The sequence below is a fragment of the Pelobates fuscus genome, chromosome 1 (genome assembly GCF_036172605.1).
Source record: "Pelobates fuscus isolate aPelFus1 chromosome 1, aPelFus1.pri, whole genome shotgun sequence".
NCBI classification, from domain to species: domain Eukaryota; kingdom Metazoa; phylum Chordata; class Amphibia; order Anura; family Pelobatidae; genus Pelobates; species Pelobates fuscus.
The window spans coordinates 26,491,372-26,513,800 of NC_086317.1; the positions used below are offsets into that span (position 1 = coordinate 26,491,372).

The 22,429-nt window shown below is 38.6% G+C and overlaps 1 protein-coding gene and 1 pseudogene across 1 annotated transcript in view; both read right to left on the reverse strand.

Annotated features, from left to right (window-relative positions):
- The window catches only part of LOC134600026 (mucin-2-like), a 389,376-nt gene that overhangs the window by 126,111 nt on the left and 240,836 nt on the right, over positions 1-22,429 (reverse strand). The window contains exons 11-16 of the mRNA XM_063445024.1: positions 18,074-18,214; positions 16,714-16,797; positions 15,832-15,944; positions 14,409-14,607; positions 13,760-13,900; positions 13,242-13,382 (exon numbers count right to left, since the gene is read on the reverse strand). Coding sequence (XP_063301094.1) covers positions 13,242-13,382; positions 13,760-13,900; positions 14,409-14,607; positions 15,832-15,944; positions 16,714-16,797; positions 18,074-18,214 — 819 coding nt within the window. The remainder of the gene's footprint in view (positions 1-13,241; positions 13,383-13,759; positions 13,901-14,408; positions 14,608-15,831; positions 15,945-16,713; positions 16,798-18,073; positions 18,215-22,429) is intronic.
- Positions 17,184-17,659, reverse strand: LOC134600571 (mitochondrial inner membrane protease subunit 1-like; annotated as a pseudogene).

Genomic DNA, 22,429 nt, shown 5'->3' on the forward strand with positions numbered 1-22,429 from the left:
TAACTGACATTGTGTATATGTGTGTGCCTCTGAATGTGAGTATGTGTGTGGCAGTGAATATCTGCATGTTTGTCTTTCTGGCAGTGCTATCAGTGGTGTGTTTGGATTATCTGTGTATATGTGTGTGCGCATGAATGTATATAGGTGTGCGCGTATCAGAGTGTGTATGTACGTGCATGTACCAGTGTATATATACGTGTGCATGTATTAGTATGCGTGTGTCCTGTCAGTATATCTCCACTAGCAGACATTTTGTGCTAAGATAGAAATTAAAAATGTATACTGTAAGTCACCATTAAAGCGGAGGTGACTCCATTTTGTAACAGAATACAAAAAGACAGACACATTTTTTGTACTTCTCTGTAACTCTATTCATTCAAGCAAACAAATGCGTCTAACGTAAACATTGGCCAGAAATAAGGTTTTCCTACAAGACCTTATGTCTGCAGCAGGAAGGGAGGGAGAGGGAGGGAGGCTGAAACAGCCCAGAAACACACACAGACATATATATATATATATATATATATATATATATATATATATATATATATATATACATACATATATCCACATATAACTTACTATTATGATATTAAACATATAGAAATAGCACCTATATTAATATTAAATATAAAAGGATCGCATATCAATGAAGAAATATCATATTATTAAACTAATGTTGGTGGAATGTGTATAATAGGCATGTATATAACACATGTTGTCACATTACTTAGTGTTACACACATAATTCCACAAAAGAACCAGACACAGGATTATGAAGAAAATAGATAACTAAAAGTAATTAATTTACTTTTTAAATATTATGGCTCTGATACAAAGTTTCATTGTATTAGAGAAGGTAAAAGAAAAGGCAAATGTGTCAAATTCTAATTTTATGACACAAAAACCAGATGGTAAGTCTGGTAAAATGAAATAAAAGTCTTTGAAATCTGACTGGTTTTGATGGATGGTTATCCATAAAGATAACCAAAAATGACATCAAGTGCATCACAAAATCTTGTTAACCTCTTACACAAAGTGATAATTGGAATTCCTGACAAGAATTTCTTGTGGTGTTATGATGCCATCTACTGACCAAAATCTAGATAATAGTCTTTAGGGAGGACACGCTTGTCTTACTCTATTGGTCACTGAAACTAATGACGTAAAGTATGATTCTCCTTGAAAAATTAAGGACAAAGGAGAGAGAGGGGTCTGGGGTCGGAGATTGGAGCATATAAAACTGACACATCTAACTTTACAACTAACACTTTACTTTGAATTTCTTATTTCCCACAATTATCATTCATACTTGCATTCACAAATCTTGGAATATATCTCCTAAAATAAATTCTACAAAAAGAAGCTGGCAATTATGCTGGTCTTATTTAATTTAATTTGAATTAATTAATTTTGCTAAAAATAGAAATATATCTTGATCAAAAGGATGGTCAGATTTAAACTATTATGAAATCATAGTTAGCTAATGAAATATGCTGTTCCACGTTCCTTACTGCAGATGGAATAAATAACAATATATTTACTGCCAATTTGCCAAAAATAGCATATCAGTTATTAACCAGAGATACTGACTTATCTGGATTTAGGGATAGTCATCTTTATTAGGAAAGTTAAAATTCTGCAAATGTAAAATCTGGTTAGAAATATTCTTATTGGTTATTGGATGAGAAGGAATGGTTACCTGATCTGGTATGATAAATATTGTATTTTGTCATTGCAATATAAAAGGTATTTTGCCCGTGAGAATTGTAGCCAGCAGTGAGTGAGTTAACTCAGTGTGATTCAGACAGACAGAGAAATGTTTTTACAGCCATATGCTGTGTGCTGTCATGTGAGGCTGTGAGATGCTGTGTTCTGTGTTAAGAATTGCATAGCTGATATCAAAGAAAGTGTCCTGTTGTAAATCTAGTTGAAATTGCATTTACGTGGATATAAAGGTTGCTATTCAACTATTGGAAACTGTGTTAAACTGCCATATCGTATACTTATATACCTAATTATTCACAGTTTATTGCCACGCATGTTACATTTTATTATTATTATTATTATTATTATTATAATTATTATTGTCACAATAAATAATATTTGTATAATTAATTTGTGATTAATGTGTGAAATACAAATCCTCTAATAAAACATACTCTAGGGCAGGGGTAGGCAACCTTTTAGCAGCACTGTGCCAATATAGGATTGTGATGTCCCGTAGAGTGCCGATCCTATTTTTTTTAAATTGAGGTGTGTATGCTGCCATATTCTGCTTGTGTTATTTTGACTGTAATTGCTTTGTATCGTTGTATTTGTGCGTATATGAGCTATTATATTGTATATGTTCGTTAGTAGTTTATGGTATCGTGTATGATACCTATGAATGAGGGCTGCTTGTGGAATTGTGTGTGGATGGATATGTCACATTGTGTGTTTGGTAGTCTGTGGGGGCTGTTTGGGGTATTGCATGTGAGAGGCTGCATGTGGGGTTGTGTGCATGTTTTTGGATTGTTAGTGGTGTTGCGTTTATGGGCGTTGTGTGTGTGTGTGGGCTGTTCATATTATTTGTATGAGGGGAGGGTTATTCTGCATTTCTGTGTATATCTAGCAGTGTGGGTGGGTTCCATGGGTTCCAGTGGGGACCAGGCTGGCCAGGTACAGGTTAAGGACAGGAGCTGGGATAGCTGTCGATGGCTGCTCTACTACAGTGTGGATTCCAATTCACAAGTGCTGGTAGGAAGTGCTCTGAGATCACTTCCTCTATGTGCTGCAATGCATAAATTGAGGATTGTCCTTCACCACCTCTTCGTATTAGCAGATATCTGAAGTTTTACTGGGACTCCTGATAGGCCAGAGTGCGTTTGGCTCTAGCAGCCTTGAGTGCCGTGCAAAGACACCTCGAGTGCCGTGCATGGCACTAGTGCCGTAGGTTGCCTACCCCTGCTCTAGGGTCTATAAGAGTAAAACAATAGTGACTAACTACCCATTCCACTTCAACCCCAGGCACATACATTATCTGGGTGTCGATCTACCAGCAGACGTCTCCCAGACATACCGACTCAACTATTCCCCCCTACTACAAAGAGCGAAGGCCGACCTTAAAATTTGGGAATCCCCCTCTATCTCCTGACTAGGAAGGGTGGCATGCATAAAGATGAATCTCTTACCGAGATTTTTATACCTATACCAAACGCTACCAGTTCAAGTAGCAGCCAAAGACTTTAAACTACTACAAACACAAATTGACCGCTTCGTATGGGCCAACAGGCATGCTAGGATAAGGAGGTGCATCCTCTATCTCCCGACAAGATCAGGGGGCCTCGGCCTACCCCACTTCCTCCACTACTTCCACGCAGCACAACTAGCGCAGATTAAGGCACTGCATGCCCCCATAGGGTTAAAAAGATGAGCAGACCTCGAACACGACTTGTTTGGCCAAGATTTCCCTTCCCTTTATATCTGGGTACCAAAGCGAGCAAGACCACAACCCCCACGAACCACACCGGCACTCGATACTTCTATAACTATAACTTCTATAACTGGAACAAACTCTCCATAAAACATGCACTCACGTCAGACCCCTTACCCATGACACCAATCTTGAGAAATGAACACTTCACACCAGGCATGACCCCAAAAGTCTTTGCACACTATGAAGACAATGACTTAATCAGGACATATCAATTTTTCCGGAACCAAAAACTCATTGTGTTCACAGACTTACCACAAACCAGACCACTCACCACACACGACTTCTTCCGCTATCTGCAAATCAAAAACCTACTGGAAACTCCTACATATAAACAAGCCGGACTTACCCCCCTCACCGCCTTTGAACAGTCATGTATCCATGCCCCTATACAAAAAAAGCCAGATCTCTACAACATACACACAACTGCTCAAGGCGACAAAAACCCAACCATTAGGGTATGTCTCAGCATGGGAACGGGACTTAGGACCCCCCACCGACCCCACAGACTGGACTGTAATCTGGGAAGCCACAGCAATGGTAACGATATGCGTGACCCACAAAGAGCAGGCATACAAAACTCTTATGCACTGGTACCACACTCTGTTAAAACTCAAGCAAATGGGACTTTCCACTTCGGATAGATGCTGGAAAGGGTGCGGCCAAAAGGGGACATACTACCACCTGTGATGGGAATGCCCACACATAACACAAATTTGGACAGACATAGTGGCCTTGACCTCAAGAGTCCTACACAACCCCATCCCAAGGCTACTATCCAAACCGCTAGAAGGCACACCACGGGCTCACAGCAAACTACTAGCCAAACTAGCCTTGGCCACTAGAAGAGCCATAGCCACCCACTGGGGTTCACCCACAGTCCTGTAAATCACTGACATAAAGAAAAAAATTAACGAAGCTAGGTCAATGGATAGTTTATCAGTAGTGATGTCCCGAACAGTTCGCCGGGAACCGTTTGTCGGCGAACATAGCGTGTTCGCGGTCGCGAACATGCGCGATGTTCGGTCCGCCCCCTATTCATCATCATTGAGTAAAATTTGACCCTGTGTCTCACAGTCAGCAGACACATTCCAGCCAATCAGCAGCAGACCATCCCTCCCAGACCCTCTCACCTCCATGACGAATAGGGGGTGGACCGAACATCGCGCAAACGGTTCCCGGCGAACTGTTCGGGACATCACTATTTATCAGCACTCATTCACAACACCACAACACATTGTAACAAAATATGGGACCTGTGGCTCATGGAACCCACCACTGCCACTTAAGAAACTAAGACCCCAAGAGAGTCAAGGCCGAGCACCACGATTCGCAAATCAAACTAAAACCACCCTTCCCCTTCCAAAATCCCAACCTGAACCCAACCCCAATAACCCAATATAAAGGAAGGATCGAATCGACAGTAGAACTAATAGACAGGTAACCAACCACGTAAAGAGACACATAAATAAATAGAGCCCACGGGGACCATAATCATAATTATGAAAGAAGCGTAGAAACATGCACAACACCAAAAGGCCGCACACCACAAAGGTCAGGGACGCCTATTCACTCCACCACTCCCCCTACAACCCCATTGAAGACTCCAACAGATGGAGCCTCTCTAACACACTTCATCCATAATTTTAATTATAATTTTAATTAAATTTTTTCTTATTTTTCTAACCTTCAATTTCTGCTTCTTTTGCTGTTCCAATGCTACCTACAGTTGCATTCAAACTTGTTTAGTTTTGTTTTATTGTATAAAAACTTGACAGAACAGAACTGCATAGAAAGAAACTAAAGTTGCACCACCAGACAACATCTCTTTCTCTACAAACTTTTCTGTATCATGATGTACTGTTGAAATGTTTGAACTTTGACTTTTGCATAAGCCCATGCATTACCTTTGCACAACACTCATGTGCTTGACAATTCTGTCACTTGAAAATAAAAGAATTACAAAAAAAGAGTAAAACAATAGTGGGTAGCTCTTAGCTTTAAATTATTCAAGGGGAACAGTGCCAGAATATACATTTTTGATATAATAAAAATTATTAAATACATTTTTGATAATATTTATGAAATATTATTTTTTAATATTTATTACCACATAAATATCTTCACAGTCCAAATAATCAACATAGCTGCAATGAGGGTGATATGGTTTGGACAATATCATGGAGATGCGGTAATATATATGAGAATTCTACAATATGTGTATCTTTATTTAGAACACTGTTTCCTTGTCTGTAACTTCATTATTTGGTAACTTATTTTGTAAAAAGTTTTTCTGCCCCATCAAATGTTTCATTTTGATTTCCTTTTAATAACATTATCTAAAGCTATCTGAAACACAAAAAGTACATTGAAACATTACTTCCAAGGACACTCACATTATTTAGATTCTGGGGGTATTTTTTTTTTTTTTGCAAACCGCTTGATGGTGAAGGGGTTAAACTAGAACACTGTTTCATTGAACTTTTTAAATACAGCTTGAGGAATATTCGGTTTGAGCATGTGGTACTGCCATCTAGTGCTTATAATATGTGCTTCTCCTTCAAAATTATTGCAGTTAAAACTTCATCTGTATACACCGATCAACCACAACATTAAAACCAGTTATCTGAGTAACTTTGACAATGGCCAAATAGCAATGGCTAGACAATTGGGTTAGAGCACAGGGGCGCCACAAAATGTTTCCCTGATGCTATAATCATAGCACCGGGAAATGTGCCTCGCTCTCCCCTGCCTGCTCTGCACTGTAATGCTGGCAGCCGGCACGGGAGGGAGAGAGGACCCAGAAGAAGTTCTAACCTGCAGTTCCGCTGGGTTCTCCTCTCATGAGCTCGGAGCAACGCTCCGCCGGGTTCTCCTCTCGCAAGAGTGAACTCTAGCAGCTCTTAACTCTCACAACTTGGACCACCAGGGCTTCTCCACCGGACATCCAGGGATTGCATTGTACTGTCCCCTCCCCTAGGCAAAGGTAAAAAGGGAGGAGGTATGAAAATTATTATTTTTAATAAAAAAATAAAAAAAAAATAAATATATATATATATATATATATTCATGAAGTTTCCCTCCTACCCCTACAGACCCACTATAACTCCCCCCATAGACACACACTGTCCCCCATAAATAAACACACTACCCCATACACACACACTACCCCTCATACATACACACTACCCCCCATACACAAACACTACCCTCATACACACACACTGCCCCCCATACACACACACGGCCCCCCATACACACACTTAAACCCCCCATATACACACACTGCACCCCTCACACACTGTACTTCTCACACACTGCACTTCTGACACACACACTCCACCACTCACACACACATATTGCACCCCTCACACACACACACACACTACAGCCCCTATCCCGGCAGATCCCAGGTAAGTTGTCAAACTGTTTTTAAACAGTTTTACTACTTACCCTGGAAGGGCACTATGACACTACTGGCACCATAACCACTACAAAGTGATGTAGTGGTTATTATGCCTGGATTGTTTCTTTAAATAATCTATCAGTGCCCCTCCAAAGATTAGGTTCTGGATCTGTGCCTGAACGGCAAGTATTTCTGCCAAACAAGGGCCCAGTATATGCTACAGTGCTGTACATATATACAACCTAGAAAATTGTTTTGCCTTGGGGCACTTTGGAAAAATATTGAACTATTAATGGCACCTTGAAGCTAAAATATTTGGGAACCACTGGGTTCGAGCATCTTCAAAATAACAGGTCTTGTGGGATGTTCCCAATATGCATTGTTTAGTTCCTACCAAAAGTGGTGCAAAAATGACAACAGGTGAACCAACAACAGGGTCATGGGCTTCTAAGGCTCATTGACGCACCTGTAGAGTGAAGGCCAGACCTTCTAGCCCAATCACACATAAGAGTTACTGTAGCTCAAATTGCTGAAAAACTGTATGCACAGTTTGCAGCCAATCACAGTTACAAGTAACTGCTTTGTCTAATGATGAAGCATTAATCTGAATGGCAGAGAGGGGCCAGGCTGTGGTCTATTCAAAACCTTTTAAACATTTATTGATGGGATGGTGCCAGGGAATTCTAAGTACCATAACCACTTTAATAAGATAAAATGTTTAAGGTACCTGGGGTGTCCATTTAAAATTGTTCAGAAATATATAATCTCCCTCTTTATGTAGCCCCAAAGAGCAACACAGAATTGTTATCATGCTTTGGCGTACTACAGAGCATGTACGTTATGTTACATTTTTTTATTTTCCTTAAAGAACCGGTAGTGAAGAAAAGTCATGAAACAAATCACACATACTAAAATATTGTTTATTGAGGTAATTTTAAATAGCATACCACATAAGTTAAAATAACTGTGTACATAATGTTTTAATATATTACAAATACACAAGGAAAGACCCAGTCATACAGGAAACATGTTGTGTACTTCATACAATAATCATAAGGCAGCAGGTTTTATTAGACAAATAGATACAAGTATCGAGTATACAAACCAGTCCTAAAATTAATTTCCACAAAACATAATTATATACATTTCATAGTAAGAATGAGCAGAATACATTGGGCATCGCTATATGTGTGCCTTAATACAGTATCTAGTGATTACGATTGTTTGTTCCTGATAGACAGCAACGATACATTAAAATGGGTGGGGCATCGGCTAAAATGGGTGGGGCATATGATAATGGGTGGGTCATGTTCTAAAATGGGTGGGGCATATGATAAATGCGTGGGGCATATGATAAATGGGTGGGGCATAAGCTAAAATGGATTCCCAATATTTCCTTCATCCACACATTGGTATCCCTAGACATCACCCCCTAGCCAAGTGCTCCATGGGAAATGAAATCTCAATGCCAGTAAGCTCTTCATTTTGAATATGGAGAACAATGCAGATACAGTTTTGCCATGTGTGCAATTATTGTCTGTGACTGAGCACTTCATATGCAATAACAAACATGGCGTTTTCCATGTATCAGGTACACCTTTACTTACTGTTTCTCCTTTTGGCATTGTTCTAAAGCCTTTACAGGTTCGATGGATTAATTATGGAGCATCACGGAATGCTGCTTTACAATATGTGAAAGTATTGATACTTTTATTTTATATAAATCCTTCCAATTTCAACATTGAAAGAAAATGAACAGCTGTCCTGTTTTGGTTTTAAAATATATCTACAAAAAATAAACCCCCAAACCCTCAGTACTTTAATATTTAGATTCCTTGTGGATTCTGACATTTATTTGAATGACACAAATGTATCCTTAGAACAGTATTATACGTTATGTAATTAAATGTATTAATATGTTTATAAAAATATAAAGAGTATAAAATATTAAGAGTAATCTGTGCAATTGATATATTATTCTATAGCAACAACCTGAGTAGCTATTTGGCACATCATTTTATATAACAATTGCTTTCAGTGTTTCCTTTATTTAGTTCAATTAGTTATAATATTTGTTTTAAAGAATTACTTTTATAATTTATTAATACCAGTATAAATATATAATATATATACATACACCGCATACATGTTTATAACATATTTTGTTACACATTTTATGTTAAACTGTAAACATTTATTTTAGCATTATAACATGATAACATAACTTTACCAGCAAAATGATATTTTAGGATAAAATTCCGTGAGAAACCCACATGTCCAGCATCTGTTGAGTTTCCAAAGAGGTAAAAAATGATTGAGGATTTCCACGTGAATCCCACCTCTATCACGTCTAACTACACCTGACCCTTTTCAGCTGAATTTACGTTAAACAGCAACAGTCCAAGTTGAACCAACACCATTTCACTGCTCTGAAAATACCGAAATATCTATGATCCTCCAGTTTTATTTTAGCTAGTTAAAGCCTGGTAAAGAAACATGATTACTGGGAAAGTTACCTAGCGACTAATCCGGTGGTCATATCATTTTTTGGTGGGGTCTTCATCCCTCCTTAAAGTGCTACCATATTAATTCACTGTATTATTACAGTAAATCACACAAAAATAAGCATACCTTACACATTTTTAAGGAAAAACACAAAAAAAATGTCTTTCTTTCTTTGTATGATCTAATATGTTGAACATATTTTATTCCCGTTGGAGGATAAACAACAATAGTTTTTAGGTCAGACTAACTGGATGTTTTTATAAGTGTTTATAAGCAGATATTTTCACGTTGTCGTCAAAACTGGTTGAGTACCGACCAGTCCTTCTCTTTATATACAGAGATACAGCTACCAAAATGATAACTATTAGCAGGGCTGCGGATAGTAGCACACCGATAACGATTGTAGCCGTCCTCCATTGATTGTCCTCAGGCATTGCTGTCAATAGAAAATAAATAGAAAATATGTTACTACATGTCACCTAGATATCATTAAGATAATTAAACGTTAACCCAACAAGGTTTATTTTGTTCCTGTGAAGATTTTGAGGTTCTCTCTATGCAGTATATGATAGAGACTAATCTATATAATTCTGATTTCCTCCTGTATCAGGGGAAAGGTTAATCTTAAAACGGGTGTTATTATTCAGCACCAGTGAGAACCTACCCACAGATAGAAAGCTGTCTCTGTGCTGCCAGTGCCAGGAATGGTCATGCTGCCAGTACTAGGATTGCCTACATTGCCAATTCCATGGTTACTTAACCTGCCAATGCTACAGTTGCAAGTTATCCCACTGCTAGGAATTCCATTCATCCCAAAGCCAGGGTTGAAACCCTAACCTATTCTGCCATTGCATGAGGTGCCTGTGCTGCTAATGCAAGAGTTGGCTAAGCTGTTAATGTCAATTGGTTAGGCTGACAATGCCAATGTTGATAATGCTATAAATGCCAGGTGGCATCTGCTGGCATTACCATTGTCAGGGTTACCAATGCTGTTGATGCCAGGGATTGCTAAACGGGCATAACTATAGAGCAGTATAAGGGCTGCATCTGATGTGTTGGGTTGCATTGGCATTATAATTTAATACAACTATTTGTATCTACAAAGTTTAAGTATTTGATGAGTATGCCCTTGTTGGAGCTCCATTGCAGGTCCGAATCTTTAAAGGAACACTATAGGGTGAGGAACACTTTAAAGGAACATTATAGGGTCACATTTATTCCTGACCCTATAATGTTAAAACCACCATCTAGACCCCTGCCCCTAAATATAGCAAAATCTTGCCTTTATTCCAGTCTCCTGCTGCTTGCTCTGCCCCTGATCTGCCTGCTTGGCTGACATAATCAAAAGTGGTGATCTGAGCCAATCACAATGTTTTCCCATAGGAAGCATTGGATTGGCTAAGCTTGTCAAGGAGACAGAACACAGCCCTGGCAAATCAGTATTGAACTACTGCACCTCTATGAGGACAGTTTTGTGTCTCCATGCAGAGGGTGGAGACACTGAATGTAAGTAATTTTGTGCAGCCCTGCCCCAGGAAATGTTTCTAGTAGCTATCTGAGGAGTGGCCAGTGGAGGTATCCCTAGTCTGTAATGTAAACACTGCATTTTCTCTGAAGTGTTTACTGCAAAAAAACGTAAAGGGAATTATTATGCTCACCAGAACAAATGCAATAAGCTGTAGTTGTTCTGGTGACTATAGTGTCCCTTTAACACTGAGATGAGATGTTTTCCTTGTGTTCAGATTCTGCCTCAAGCCAAATGCAACACCCCGTTTCCATTAAATTGGACTAAGAATGTATTTATAAATACCCATTAAAATGATTTTCTCATTTCATATTTGGGTCCAACTGAGTTAGTTTAAGGGTATTCTTCATTCATAGAACCATTGGAAATATATTAAAAATAAACCATTAAACATATCTATTCTGCAATAAGGAACTTGAAAACTTTTATTTGTACCCGAAGACATAATGTTCCCTCCGGTTTAACCATAAATCATATAATCCCTATTTCAAGAGAGTCAAAGTTATTTAACACTAAGAAAATACACAGTTTAACTGTGAGATTAAATGTTACTCAATCCCTATAATTACCACCTATTAAGTGATTGTATTTAAAGGTCCAGTTACTCTATGTAGATGTCTATTGTAATATACAGAGCAATTCAAGCAGAGCGCTCCTCAATTAGATATATCAAGATTTATGCTGACTGAACTTAAATATATCAACTGAGCAACTACTTTTCTTTTCTAAAGAAACACGACATACAACCCTAAAAATAATGGAACATCAATCCGACCTTCAAAAATAGACGTCCAGTTTACCTTTAAAGGCCCTCACATGTTAAAATGAGTTACAGTCCAAGTTCAGAATCTGCTCTATTAATACAAGCTACGGTATGTGTCTGCTAATCCAGAGATCTTTCCCTATTTGCTAAGTTGCGGCTTCTTTGAAAATGTAATTACGATCGATGATGCAATATTCATAACACACTATACCAATTTCTATGTCACCTGCTAACGCAAACACGTCAAAGAAAAATAGCCAAACCATATGGGGTGGGTTATTACATATGATTTAGACAATAGCCCATAGATTCTACCACTTTTAAAGAAGAAATCTGCTTATAGTAACTCTATGGTCACCAGAACCACTACAGCTTAATGTAATGGTTCTGGTATCTACAGCCTGTAGGCTTTTCAATGTAAACACTGCCTTTTCAGAGAAAAGGCAGTTTTTATATTGCTGCCTAACAACAGCTCTAGGCGCAGTCACACATATGGCCAATAGAGGTGCTTCCATGATCAGTACTGCGCAGTGTACATGGAGACACTCTGCATGGAGACACTAAACGCTCCACATAGGGATACATTGATTCAATGCATCTCTATTAGAAGATGCTGACTGGCGTGTTTTGGGAAAGAATTGGATTGGCCGAGATCATCAAGATTGATAATCTCAGCCATGGAGGCTAAGCCAGACAGGGCCTGTCGGCGTGACGTGGGGGAAAGGTTGAGTAAAATAACCTTTTCTGCACGATCGGTATGAGGACAGTCACCTAAAATGTCATATCAGGACTATAGTGTCACTATAGTGTCATCAGGACCAATACATGTTTGTATTCCTGACAGTATAATGTTCCTTTAAGTTACTTTATGGCTTTGTGTTTTATTCATTAAATCTATATTAATGCGTCACTGAACTAAATTTTCTTTTAAATAGAACTGTTACACTTTCATGGTAGCATATGCATTTTTGCTGTTCGTAATAGAATAATGAAAATGTCCTGTGTTTATTAAAATTATAGTAAAGCTATTTACTAAACTGAAATTCTGGAGAATTGGCCGCTAGGCAAGCTGTAAAAATGTTTGCAAGTCTACTAATTTTGTTCAAGATTTTACATTTCCTTCTTCTATTCTCACTAATGCAGTTTAAGAGTTTTGTGATTATCTCTGTTTGGAACATAAAGGAACACCGTGATCAATATTTTTAATTCACTCTCGTAGGAAAAGTGATATTCCCGCTACCCCTCACATATCAGATCTCTCTGACACCCAATTATATCTTCTCATTTCTTTGTTTAGAGTTATGCATTTCCAGGGATTTCACTCCCTTCCAGAGTTATGGAATCAGGGCATGTCTAAGGTTATCACTTTGCTCTCTCAGTTCCTCCTATTACTGGATTTCTGATACACGACTGATCATAGCAGAGCAGCAGTCACATGTCAAACTAAGTAAATATTAAAGGAGGACAATGTTACTTTAAGACAAGCTAAGTAACATACATTTGCCCGAGTAAATGTCTCCAGTCATTTAGACACAGTTGTATACTGTATGTTTCGGGCAGTACTCACCAATGCATTGTCGTCCAGGATTAGTTGTATTGGTATCAGAATATCCTGGGTAACACTGACACTGATAGCTTCCAGGAGTGTTGGTACAAGTAGCAAAAGCCAAACAGGTGTTCAAAGTAGAATTTGCACACTCATTTATATCTGTAACGAAACAAATCAACAAATGAATTGTATATAGACATTGTAAAGCATATGTAACAGGTTATAATATGAAGGTATTAACATACACAAAAAAAGTAAAAAGCAATCTCACATACATCCTCCCTCGTATCTGATTCATGTTATAAACTTAATCTTGTTTAACAAGAAAAAGGCTAGTTAAACAGTTTATTCAGGAAAACTGAAAGAGACTCCAAGGCCTTAGAGTTGATTTTTGTTTTCATTGAATTGAATTAAATCACTGAACAATGATTAACTACTAAAAAAAACAAAAAAACAATTGATGTAAAATTATACATGATTGAAACAATGTTCCTTATTGTTTAAATGCATTTACACATGTCCTATGCGGTACTTACCTCTGCATTGTCTACCAGGATTGGTTGTATTATTATCCACCGTTCCTGGGATGCACTGACATACATAGCTTCCCGGGGTGTTGTTACAAGTTGCCAAAGGTGAACAGGTATTAGTAGCATTAGATGCACATTCATCAACGTCTGGAAAAATACAAAAAATGTAATTAGTCTGTAAAATTCAGTAAAGGTTTTAACGTATATGTGCAGGACTGTGATATAAAGGACATTATATGTGGCAGATATTTCGCCCATAACGAGATGGCTCTATATTGTTAACATTTCCATTGCCAGGGTTAGCCAGTCTGTTGATTCCAGGGTAAGCTAAATGGACAATACCAGAGCAGTATATGGGCTGCCTCTAATCCCAGGGTTAGTGTTAAGTTGCACTGGCATTATCCATCTAGAAAAATGCCAGTGCAACTTAACACTAACCCTGGCATTGGAGGCAGCCCTTAAACTGCTCTGTCGTCATGCCTGGTATTGTCCATTTAGCTTACCCTGGCATCAACAGACTGGCTAACCCTGGCAATGGAAATGTTAATGATATAGAGCCATCTATTCTACAAGAACATAATTAAAGTTTCTTGACTGTCTCTATCATTTTAGAGTGGGTAAAACTGAGATCTGGTCAGCCACATGGCACACTTACTCTGCACTGTAACTGCAATGTTTGACGATGGATACACAGTGTGCAATGCCTTATTCAGAGTCGTCTTTAAGACGTCTTCGGTAACCGGAATGGTTGAATTTACTATGACCATGGTGTAAGCATGTACACTTCCTTCGCGGAAACCCAGCACAACAATTTGTAAAGAGCTGTTCAGGATTGCAGTCATATTCCCTGCGACCTAAATAATGAGAAAATAGAGTCAAAATGAATTTGAATGTTATTCATGAGAAAGTATTAGATCAAATTGCAATTAATTACTATTTTAAATTATATATAAACATGTTTTTATTTATTCTATGTAATTACCCCATTTATTCCACTATATATGCAAAGAGAACTTACAGACGAGCGTATAGAAATCAGATTTTACAACTCACACCTTTTTGATGACAAGACAAAATGCGTTGTTTTGTTTTTCCACACTCCATGAATTATTGTTGGCACTGACCATGTGATCCTGTCTGCCCTTTGTGGTTCAAACACAAGGGTAAAGAAAAGGATGACAAGACACCAGTCTAGCTTGCAGTAATGGGCCTGCTAATTTCTAGATGTAACTGCCCCTACTATAGATATTTTATGTCTAAAACCCCAGCCAGACAATGTTTCAGATTCTTAATTCATATTAAACAGAGACCTGATGACTAAACATTGATCTGCATATGTTTGACAACTACATTTCCCATAATGCTTAACCAGTTAGATAGTAAATAAAGCCTGACAGGTTACATTATAAAATGACTGTTAACTATGATATGGTAATAATTTAAAACAAGTGTGGTTTTCCTAAATCTGCAATATTACTTTGAACCACAAGAGGGCAGTGCTCTTTATAAATGTATATCTAAATTGTGACTCATATAGTAACACTTTTCAACCATTTCTGATATTGAAAATATTATTAATATTAGCATTACATGAACGGGCTGCTAAGGAAGAATAGACGTTCTCATGCTCTCCGTTCTATGTTATATACCTGTTATATTTTGCTATTTTTACATCACATGTGGCGATGCATGCAAAATAACTGCGGCATCAAAAATGGCTTATTTGCAAGAGCAGCTATAACAGGATTCAATTTTTTTGATTTACAGAGCGAAAGGATAGTGTTGAAATTCTTACATTTATTTTATTATCTAAACTTTATTTAAGCTGTCATGTACTTGTAAGTGTGACAGGACGCTTTATCATTAAATGGTGTTTCGCTTCCTCAAACTATTTTCATTGTAGATGTTGTAGTTAGATGCATTTTGGGTCAGTTTAAAACTGGGCTTCACCTTCTGTTATCTGAGCATGCCTTTCACAAGGATTCGGGCCTTGGATGTTTGCAGAATGAGTAGTGTTACAAATATATATATATTTTTTTGATTTGCATTACACATATATAAAACTACAATTTACTCACGTATTCTGTGAATTCCTTTGCATAGTTCAGATAGTTTTGGCTTGAAGTGTTTAATAGGTCTGTTGTAAAGTTTGCATCTTTAATCAATACGTTACAAGGAAATGCTTGTTTACCTGAAATACAATGAAATCAATTGTAATTTGGTATATCTATACAAACAGATCACATAAATACTGCAATGAGATATCACACTATCTAATTAAACAAACAAATATGCCAAGGAAGAAACATTTTGAAACGTGGTCGGCTGTCAAGTCACCCCAACTCCTTCATTTGTTTTCCCCCTTCAGGTTTCACGCAATTTAAAGCACTTGTGAGGCTATATTTCTTTAGAAGATAATATTCTCAATTTAAGATATAGATAACAATGATTTAAAATAATTTATGGCTTCTTTAAAAAAAAAAAAAAAAAAAAGCTGAAAAGACTCTTAGAAGGACACGTCCTACCGCAAACAAGAGTATAGAGAATACTGGAAAAAAATTAATTTTATATGTATAATATACATAAAATTATATAGAACAGCTACCACTCCAATAAAAGATTGAGCCACTAGTTCAGTATAACTTGTTATTATTACAATAATTGCACAGTGATTTTACAACTTTTACAAAGTTTTGATTTAGTCAGCTGGCTTTAGTTGTGTAGCGTTATCTAGATGAAATATATGTTTTATGTCTATTAAAGTATCATTTTGTTTTAAAGGTACAACAGTTTGTATTATTGAAGGAATCACATCTATTGTTACTTTTCTTTTTACTTTCAATAACGCCTCCTTGACATTGTAGTTTTATGTTGTCTATGCACCATAAACATTATATCTTATTGACTGGCATATATTACCTAAACATAATAATTCAAAAATGGTTTCTACTCAGACTTACTTGAGCATATAAGATCTTTGGAGGGTGTACATGAGCTGGTTTGGGAACAGAACCCACTGTTGTTGAAACATGATGGTACAGAATCTATAAAACAAACAGCACCATGATTATTTGACTGGATTGTTGATTGTTATTTGAAACATTCACATTAGTATTTATCTCACCATGTACAAATTATTTTTCTCATTAAAAATACCCTTAAAACGTTGGAGAAGGCTTACATGTTTACATTAGAAAGTCCATGATTGACTATATTACTTTTAAACAGTTTCTACACAAAAATAGAATTCTAGGAGAACATATTATAAATGTTATAATTATAGTTTCTTCACAACATTCTCTAAAAATGGCATTTCAATGGCATTTTCAGTTTATTGTAAAGAATGGCATTTCAATGGCATTTTCAGTTTATTGTAAAGAATGATTTTATAAATAAGTAGAAGACATTAAAATATTATTAGAAAATAGTGTCAATCATCTTGCAATATGCTGCCAGTCAGACTATCCTGCAACACACCAAAAGAGCTGAAAGGCCAAATCCCCATAAAAATCCGACCCCTTATCAGGGCATAATAAACTGGGCCGTAGGTGCTGGAATCACATGAGTTCTGCAGGTTGTCATCTTCTAACCAAACATGGCCTTTGGGAACATGAGTGTGTCTCTTGAGGAGTTCTGATGGGCTGCTGGTACATATTTTGGAACCTTCCAGTCCAATTACCCTTTTACAGATGTTGATTTCTGGCCTGTTTGGGCTTTTTGCAATTATGATATCTCCCTTGTGTATTGAATAAAGGTGTCAAATGAAATCGTCAGTAAGTAAAAAATCAAAATCCTTATGGTTGGTTCCATAGAGGGTCCAGAACAGATGACTATTTCTCCAATGTATTCAAATATAAATTGTGCTTTGCAGCCATACTGAATTGCATATCTGAAGAAACCAAGTTTTTTCCAACCTTTTTTTCTCCTTATTTCTCCTTATTTTACTTGGCTAAATACAAAATGGATAAATGGGATTGAGTTAAATTATTTTGTGAGCAGACTAAGGACTTGATTTAATATTCTTGAAAAAGATTTCAAATGTTTTAATATTTATGGTTAATTTTAAACTAATTGTTTTCAAACTATTAAAATATCCAAAAATATATCATATTGGTTAAAAAAAATGAATATATCTCAAAATGTCGAGATACTCAAATATAAATCATTTAAAAAACTTGTGAAAAAATATTAAATTGTGACCTACATTTGGTAAAACATCTAAAGTGCAGAACAAAAGAAATTGTCAAAAACAACATATAAAACAGCTAAATAAAACAGCTTTGATAAAAACTTAATAAAAATGTCTCAGACAGTACTCACCAATGCATTGTCGTCCAGGATTGGTTGTATTGGTATCCACAAATCCTGGGTAACACTGACACTGATAGCTTCCAGGAGTGTTGGTACAAGATGCAAAAGCCGAACAGGTGTTCAAAGTAGAATTTGCACACTCATCTATATCTGTAAAGAAACATATCAACTAATGAATTATATAGACATTTTAAAGCATATGGAATGTGTTATAATAGCGGTACCCAAACTGTGTGCCGTAGCAGCCTGGGGCGTCACGACGGGCACACAGGTTCCCCGTGGAATGTGTCCCGGTGCTATGATTGTAACACCAGGAAACATTTCTGCTGAACAAGGGCCCTTGTATTGTTGCCCAGCTTCGTGCAGGGAGACACGCGGGGGGGAGAGGAGGCAGCCGCAGCATGAGGGGAGAGGAGCACTCCAGGAGCTGTTCCAGACCCCTCACTTCCACTAGCCAGCAAAACCAGGACTGGTGTGTGTATGTGTCAGTGTATGTGTGTGTTTATGTGTAAGGATCAGTGTGTATCTATGTGTCTCTATATGAATTTGTGTGAATTTATATGTATATGTGTTTTAATGTGCATGTATATCTGTGTAAGTATGTACAGTTGCAAGAAAAAGTATGTGAACCCTTTGTAATGATATGGATTTCTGCACAAATTGGTCATAAAATGTGATCTGATCATTATCTAAGTCACAACAAAAGACAACCACAGTCTGCTTAAACTAATAACACACAAAGAATAAAATGTTGCCATGTTTTTATTGAACACACCATGTAAACATTCACAGTGCAGGTGTAAAAAGTACGTGAACCCCTAGACTAATGACATCTCCAAGAGCTAATTGGAGTGAGATGTCAGCCAACTGGAGTCCAATCAATGAGATGAGATTGGAGGTGTTGGTTACAGCTGCCCTGCCCTATAAAAAACACACACCAGTTCTGGGTTTGCTTTTCACAAGAAGCATTGCCTGATGTGAATGATGCCTCGCAAAAAAGAGCTCTCAGAAGACCTACGATTAAGAATTGTTGACTTGCATAAAGCTGGAAAGGGTTATAAAAGTATCTCCAAAAGACAAATTGTCTATAAATGGAGAAAGTTCAGCACTGCTGCTACTCTCCCTAGGAGTGGCCTTCCTGTAAAGATGACTGCAAGAGCACAGTGCAGACTGCTCAATGAGGTGAATATGAATCCTAGAGTGTCAGCTAAAGACTTACAAAAGTCACTGGCAAATGCTAACATCCCTGTTAGCGAATCTACAATACGTAAAACACTCAACAAGAATGGATTTCATGGGAGGATACCACAGAGGAAGCCACTGCTGTCCAAACAAAACGTTGCTGCACGTTTACAGTTAGCACAAGAGCACCTGGATGTTCCGCAGCAGTACTGGCAAAATATTTTGTGGACAGATGAAACCAAAGTTGAGTTGTTTGGAAGAAACACACAACGCTATGTGTGGCGAAAAAGAGGGACAGATCACCAACATCAAAACCTCATCCCAACTGTGAAGTATGGTGGTGGGGGCATCATGGTTTGGGGCTGCTTTGAATTCCCAAGTTTATCAAGACATTTTGCAGGAGAACTTAAGGCCATCTGCTACCAGTAGTGATGTCCCGAACTATTCGCTGGTGAATAGTTCCTGGCGAACATAGCATGTTCGCGTTCGCCACTGCGGGCGAACACATGCGATGTTCGATCCACCCCCTATTCATCATAATTGAGTAAACAATAAGGGGGGGACCTACTGTCCTCCCCCCCGGCCCCCACCCCTGCGCGGTGGGTGGGGGCCATAAATCACAATGGGGGGGACCTACTGTCCTCCCCCCCGCCCCCACCCGTGAGCGTTGGGTGGGGGCCATAAAATAATGAGGAGGGGGGACCTACTGTCCTCCCCCCGCCCCCACCCCTGCGCAGTGGGTGGGGGCCATGAAAATAATGAGGAGGGGGGACCTACTGTCCTCGCCCCCGCCCCCAACCCTGCGCGGTGGGTGGGGACCATAAAAATAATGAGGGGGGGCCTACTGTCCTCCCCCCCGCCCCAACCCTGCGCGGTGGGTGGTGACCATAAAAATAATGAGGGGGGACCTACTGTCCTCCCCCCGCCCCATCCCTGCGCGGTGGGTGGGGGCCATAAAAATAATGAGGGGAGGACCTACTGTCCTCCCCCCGGCCCCCACCCCTTGCGCGGTGGGTGGGGGCCATAAATCACAATGGGGGGCCCCGGCCCCCACCCCTGAACGGTGGGTGGGGGCCCTAAAAAAAACAATAAGGGGGGGACGTACTGTCCCCCCTGGCCCCCACCCCTGAGCGGTGGGTGGGGGCCCTAAAAAAATAATAAGGGGGGACCTACTGTCCCCTCCCGGCCCCCACCCCTGAGCAGTGGGTGGGGGTCCTAAAAAAAAACAATAAGGGGGACCTACTGTCCTCCCCAGCCCCCACCCCTGAGCGTTGGGTGGGGGCCATAAAATAATGAGAGGGGGGACCTTCTGTCCTCCCCCCCTGGCCGCCACCCCTGCACGGTGGGTGGGGGCCATGAATCACAATGGGGGGACCTACTGTCCCCCCAGCCCCCACCCCTGAGCATTGGGTGGGGGCCATAAAAATAATGAGGGGGGGGACCTACTGTCCTCCCCCCGGCCGCCACCCCTGCATGGTGGGTGGGGGCCATAAATCACAATGCGGGGACCTACTGTCCCCCCCTGGCCCCCACCCCTGAGCAGTGGGTGGGGGCCCTAAATACTAATAAGGAGGGGGACCTAATGTCCTCCCCCCTGGCCCGCACCCCTGAGGGGCGGGTGGGGGCCCTAAATACAAATGGGGAGGACCCTAGTCACCCCCTCCCCCCAAAAAAAAGTTATCCCCCTACCTAACCCCCTCACCCTAAAAATAATGAGGGGGGAAGAACCTGTAAAAAAAAATAGAAAAAAACAACTTACCATTCGATGTTTTCTTTCTTCTAAAATCTTCTTTTTTCAGCCCCAAAAAAGGCCAAATTAAAAACCATAATAACTGATGCAAAAAAAAAAATACATCTTCACCCATGGAGGGCTCCGCGCAGACTGAGCTCTGCAGGGCGGGGGAAGGCTTATAAAGCCTTGCCACGCCCTGCAATTAGGCTAAGAACACTCTGATTGGCTGGTTTAAGCCAATCAGAGTGCTCTTTGTCAATTTACACAGTGTGGGAAAACTCCAAAGAACTTTCCCACGCTGTGTAAAATGACACAGAGCACTGTGATTGGATGGCTTGAAATCCATCCAATCACAGTGCTCTTTGTCATTTTACACAGCGTGGGAAAATTCCAAAGAACTTCCCCACGCTGTGTAAAATGACACAGAGCACTGTGATTGGTGGGCTTGAAACACAAAATAAAACTTTGTACATTAATAGCACACACCAACTTTACAAAATACACATGAGAAGTTCTTTGTTATAAGTTTGTGTGCCAAAAAAAACCCAAAAATAAATTTTACTCCAATATTTAGCAGAGATTGGCGGTGAAATGGCTACGTAGAAAGTGTCAAAACAACCATAGAACAATATCCTGTGATGTCTACTTTATATAAATATATACTTTTGTGTGGCAATTTTGTTTTCTTTTATGGCTATTAAGCTTACAAGACAAACATACCAAATTCTAAAATCGCTCCACATTAAAAGTTTATTTTACTCCTTGTGCTTTGTGACCTGTAACTACCAAAAACTTAAAATCCCAGACACATTATATATTCTGTAAATCAGAACAACTAAATTAATTTATTTTTAATTACTTTCTTTAACCTGCATTAATTAGGCACACATTATTATTGCAAAAACTGTACAAAAAACTCATTTTTCTTTTCTTTTTGCATTTTTCTGTATTTTTTTTAATAATAAATAAGCATATATATATATATATATATATATATATATATATATATATATATATATATATATATGTTACATCAAATTAAAGCCCTTTCTGTCCTATAAAAAAAGAGTATATAATATGTGTCAGTGTAAAAAACGAGAGAGATGCAAATTGCAGTTGAACGCATACAGCAAGAAAATGCAAAAATTGCTTGCGTCATAAGCGTAAGACAAGCTTCTGAAGCTGTGTCCTTAAGGGGTTAATGTATCACATAACAATTGTAGGACAGTTTTTTTTTCTTTTTGTAACTAGATGGAAATTTGAAAATGAATACATGCAAATCTGCAAATTAAAATGTGTTTATCTTTTTTGTCACAAGACCAATATTTATATATTTATATATATTCACCTTTACATGCATTTTAAGAAGCATCAAAAAAGGAAAAGAAAGAAAAAATTATATTGAGATGGAAGTTACAAGCGTCTTACCTGTCCAGACACTGATGTTATAA